The sequence below is a fragment of the Eimeria tenella genome, genomic scaffold (genome assembly GCF_000499545.2).
Source record: "Eimeria tenella Houghton genomic scaffold, Eth_scaff101, whole genome shotgun sequence".
NCBI classification, from domain to species: Eukaryota; Apicomplexa; class Conoidasida; order Eucoccidiorida; family Eimeriidae; genus Eimeria; species Eimeria tenella.
The window spans coordinates 31,394-35,468 of record NW_013541460.1 but is presented as its reverse complement, the minus strand read 5'-3'; the positions used below and the strand labels follow the sequence as shown (position 1 = coordinate 35,468).

The 4,075-nt window shown below is 58.8% G+C and overlaps 1 protein-coding gene across 1 annotated transcript in view; it reads right to left on the bottom strand.

Annotated features, from left to right (window-relative positions):
- Positions 1-3,815, bottom strand: part of ETH_00025340 (uncharacterized protein) — a gene marked incomplete at both ends in the record, with an annotated part of 6,264 nt that extends 2,449 nt beyond the window's left edge. Inside the window, 5 exons of the mRNA XM_013372637.1 lie at positions 93-1,146; positions 1,365-1,762; positions 2,336-2,447; positions 2,854-2,990; positions 3,153-3,815. Of these exons, the coding sequence (XP_013228091.1) occupies positions 93-1,146; positions 1,365-1,762; positions 2,336-2,447; positions 2,854-2,990; positions 3,153-3,815 (2,364 nt within the window). The remainder of the gene's footprint in view (positions 1-92; positions 1,147-1,364; positions 1,763-2,335; positions 2,448-2,853; positions 2,991-3,152) is intronic.
- Positions 3,816-4,075: the final 260 nt, after the last annotated feature.

The window sequence follows — 4,075 nt, the reverse complement described above, 5'->3', positions numbered from 1 at the left end:
GGCCTTCCGGGGCCCCTTCGGGGCCCCTGAGGGCCGGGGCTTTTTCTGGGGGCCTCTGCCTTGCGTTTCTTTTTCTGGCGTTTGGGCAGTACCCAGTCCTCGCTGCTGTCGCTCTCGCGGGCCCCCTCCTCCTCTGCAGATGCTGCAGATGCTGCAGCTGCTGCAGCTGCTGCAGCAGGAGCCGCCCCGTTCTTAAGAGCCCTTGTGGGGCCCCTGCGTCTGGGGGGCCTCCCGCGGCCCCGGCGGGGCCGGCCCCGACTTGAAACTTCCACAGGCTGCTCAGCGAAGCCATCTTGCAGACTCTCATCTGCTGCAGCAGACACTGCAGCAGCAGCATTGCTTCCAGGGACCCCCTCGGGAGATTCTCCAGTGCATCCTCCTGGAGCAGCAGCTGCTGCTGCAGTGGCAGAAGCGGCTGCTGCTGCTGATGACGGAAGGGCATTTGCTGCCTTCCCCCAAAGAACTGGCGCAAGAGCCGCAGCTGCTTCCTCTGCTGCTACTGCTGCTGCAGCATACGCTGGAGCTTCCGGAGTTTGTGTGGTCGAGGCCTGCCGCAGAAGTGCAGCAGCAGCAACGCTGCTGCGGAATGCAGCACTCAAAAAGGGGGCCGGCAGCTGAGTTCGCTGCCGCCCCAGAGAGCCCCTGTGCTGCAGCTGCAGCCGCGGTGCAGCAACAGGGCCCCTAGTGGGGCCCCGTGGCCCCCCGTCAGTGTCAGGGAAGCAGAGGGGCCCCCCCTTCCGGGCTTCCGTGTGCAGCCAGGGAAGCTGCAGCGCGGCTCCCCCTGCTTCCGGGTGTCTGTACAGCAGCAAAAGACGAGAAAGGGAAGGCACAGGGTCACCGGGCTCTCCCCAGGAGGGCTGCGGACCCGGCTGGAGGGCCTCGAGAGGGGGGCCCTCCTGAGTAGTGGGGCCCCCCTGGGCTGAACCCTTTTTCCCGTGGGGAGAGCCTTGCAGCTCTCTGAGGGCGTTTATGTGCGACGCATAAGAGATGTAATCTAGGCGAGATATGCAGAAGACCCGCTGGAGCTGCTGCAGCAAAAAAACGCATGCGGTCTCAGTGTCACTGGAATGCAGCAAACTGCCAGCAGCAGCACCACTTGTGGCGGCACGGACCCCAGCAGCTGTTCGCTGCAGCTCTTCCAGATGACTGCAGCACACAGCAGCAGCAGCAACAACGGCACGAGCTGCCTGCATAACAGCAGCAGGGGGGCAGCTGCTGCATTGGAAGCAGCTCTTAAGTCGCGCATGTAGTAGATCGAACAGCAGCAAGAACAGCAGCAAAAGTCGACCAATCGCAGGGCGAGCAGGAACGGCAATCGTAGCTGCAGCAGCACACGCTGCTGCAGGGGAAGCCGCAAGACGTACAGAGAGAAGAGTGCCATGTTTGCTGTGCAAGCCGCTCTACGGGGCCCCGAAAGAGGGGACAGAATAGGGGCCAAATCGAGCAGCTGGAGTGCCGGCTGCTGCTGCAGCTGCTGCAGCTGCTGCAGCCGTTGCTGCAGAGGTACTTCCGGCGACACAGGAGGCCAGGATCGCGCGAAGAGGCCAGCACGGAGTGCTGCGTAAAGTTGCAGCAGGTGCGCTTTCAGCCAGGCCTCCACGCTGCTGCTGCTGCTGCCGTTGTTCATGCAGCTGCTGCTTCCGTTGGTGCTGCTGCTCCAGGAGGCAAACAGCAGCAGCGCGTTTCTCGTCGCAGCTGCATCAGCTTCCATGGACTGAAATTGGGCGGCGCAGTCCGCAGGAGTCCTGCCAGAAAAGAACTCCTGCCGAATTGGAAAGGCAGAAAAGGGAAATAATAACAAAAGATGGAAAACGAAAAGATACGGAAGCAACGGAGAAAGAAGCAGGTCTTCAGCACGGGAGAAGACAGAAAAACGCATGCATGCACAGGAATCGAGTGCACGCAAAGAGGCAGCAAGAGGGAAGACTGGGAAGCAAAAGCACAGCAGACAAAAGCGTCAAAAAAAAGGGGAATATGAATTCACTAAAGAGAAAGCTGAGGGGGCTAATTGGCAGAAAAAGATTTAAGAGCAGCAAAATAAAAGCCACAGAAAAGGGGGCCCCTAAGGGCCAGCCAGTCAAATGGCTGCGCTGACTGGAAAGAATAGACAGCCAAAAGGAAGTTGAAAAAAAAGAAGTTCAAGATGAGAAAGAATATCGGAAAAGAAATAAACAAGAAAAGCACAAGACCTCAGTGGCAGCAGGACAAGATCAAGCTGGAATTCGCGAAGTAGAAAACAGCAAAGACACCACGACACCCACAATGTGCAGCGTGCAGGCCCCCGCAAACTAGGGTTTAGGGTTTAGGGTTTGGGGCTGGGAGCGCCCATTCTCACTGCAGCACGGCTCCAGTTCGGGCCAAAACAAGCTGCTGCTGCTCGCAGCAAAGCGCCCTCTGCCGCAGTCCATTGGAGTGGCTTTTTGGAAGGTGCTAAGCAGTGCTGGTACCTGCACAGAAGCAAGCGCACCATTCCAAGCATTTAATTTGCTTTAATTTTCTTTTTAGAATTACAAACTTTGAAATTCAATGAAATAATCTAGTTATATCGGTGCTGCAGCAACGCCGCATGCAGAAAAGGCAGCGCCTGCAGCAGCAGCAGCAGGAGCCGAAGCAACGCCAGCAGGGACAGAAGCAGCGGCTTAATGGCCCACAAAAGCCACTTGTAGCTGCTGCGCCATTAAAATGCAGCAGGCAGACGCAGCAGCTGCTACGGGACACCACAGTGGCTGCGGCGAAGCAGCAAAAGACTGTCAGCAGCAGCAGCAGCAGCAGAAGAGGGTCTGCTGCGGCGCTGCGGCCACTTCTTCTGCTGCAGTGGATTAGATTCGAGCCAAGGCTGGAGTGTATGTACACCTCTCTCTGCACTTCATCTCCGTGCGGCCCCGCAAATGAGTTGCTGCTCTATTCCAGCTGGCGCGGCCGTAGCCAGAGACCAGCAGCTGCAGCTGCAAGTCTTCAAAAGGGCTGAACATCCCGTGTCTTTTGGTTTCCTGGCAAACACACGCGCACAAAGCTCACCTCTGCTGGTGCTGCTGCTGTTGCTGCTGCTACTGCTGCCGCTGCTGCTGTTGCTGCTGCTGGTGCTGCTGCTGTTGCTGCTGCTGCTGCTGAGGCTCAGCGTTTATAATCTGAGGCTTGCAGTTCGGCCTTACCACTTGCAGGTAGTTGTAGCGGGCCCTACACTGATTGTTTGTTCGCCCTGGAACTTTTGCAGCAACCCGCATCCACCTGCTGCTGCCTCTGGGGGTGCCCTGCACTGCAGCAGCAGCTGCCAGCAGCAGCTGGTCTTCTGCTGCAGTCCATTCCCGGCGCAGCTGCTGCTGCTGTCGCTGCTGCTGCAGCTGCACATACACCTGGAAAATCACAAACGGAGGCATCGGCGCGTCGCTGTAGGCTGCCATTGACAAGAAATCCACACCAGCTGCTGCAGCCGTTGCTGCTGCTGTTCCTGCTGCTGCTGCTGGAGCTTCTGCTGCGTTCCTATCCTCCAGGGCTGCTGCTTTGTCTGCGCGGCTGCTGCTGCTGCTACACCGTTCTATAGCGGCGCGCGCGTGTCTCAATAAGAGCGCAGCTATGCCTGTTGCGGTGCTCTGTTGCTGCTGCTGCTGCTGCTGCTGCAGCAGGCCTGGGCCACTTGCTGGCCAGGAAACACCCGAAGAGGGGGCTACCCGCGTCGCTTGCTGCAGCTGCTGGAGTTGCAGCTGCTGCAGCTGTCGCCCCTCCTGCTGCTGATGCAGAAGCATCAGTTGCTGCTGCTGCTGCTGGTACTCCTGCTGCATGCGCTGCAGGGCCGCTTGGGTAGGCGTTGCATTCATAAAACGAAGGAGGCATTCTGCTGCAGACAGCCGGAGCGATGGCGGTGCTGCAGCAGCAACAGCAGCACTGACGCGCCGCAGTAGCGACGCGAGAGTGTAGACCTTTCGCGGCTGCTGCTCATTTTGCTGCTGCTGCTGCTGTTGCTGCTGCTGCTTGTCAGAGAGAGCTGCCGCCGGGCGAGCAGTCTGCAGCAGTAAGCGGATTCCCTGCAGCAATCTTGCGGGGTGAAGGGTGCACGCATCTTGTTGCTGCTGCTGCT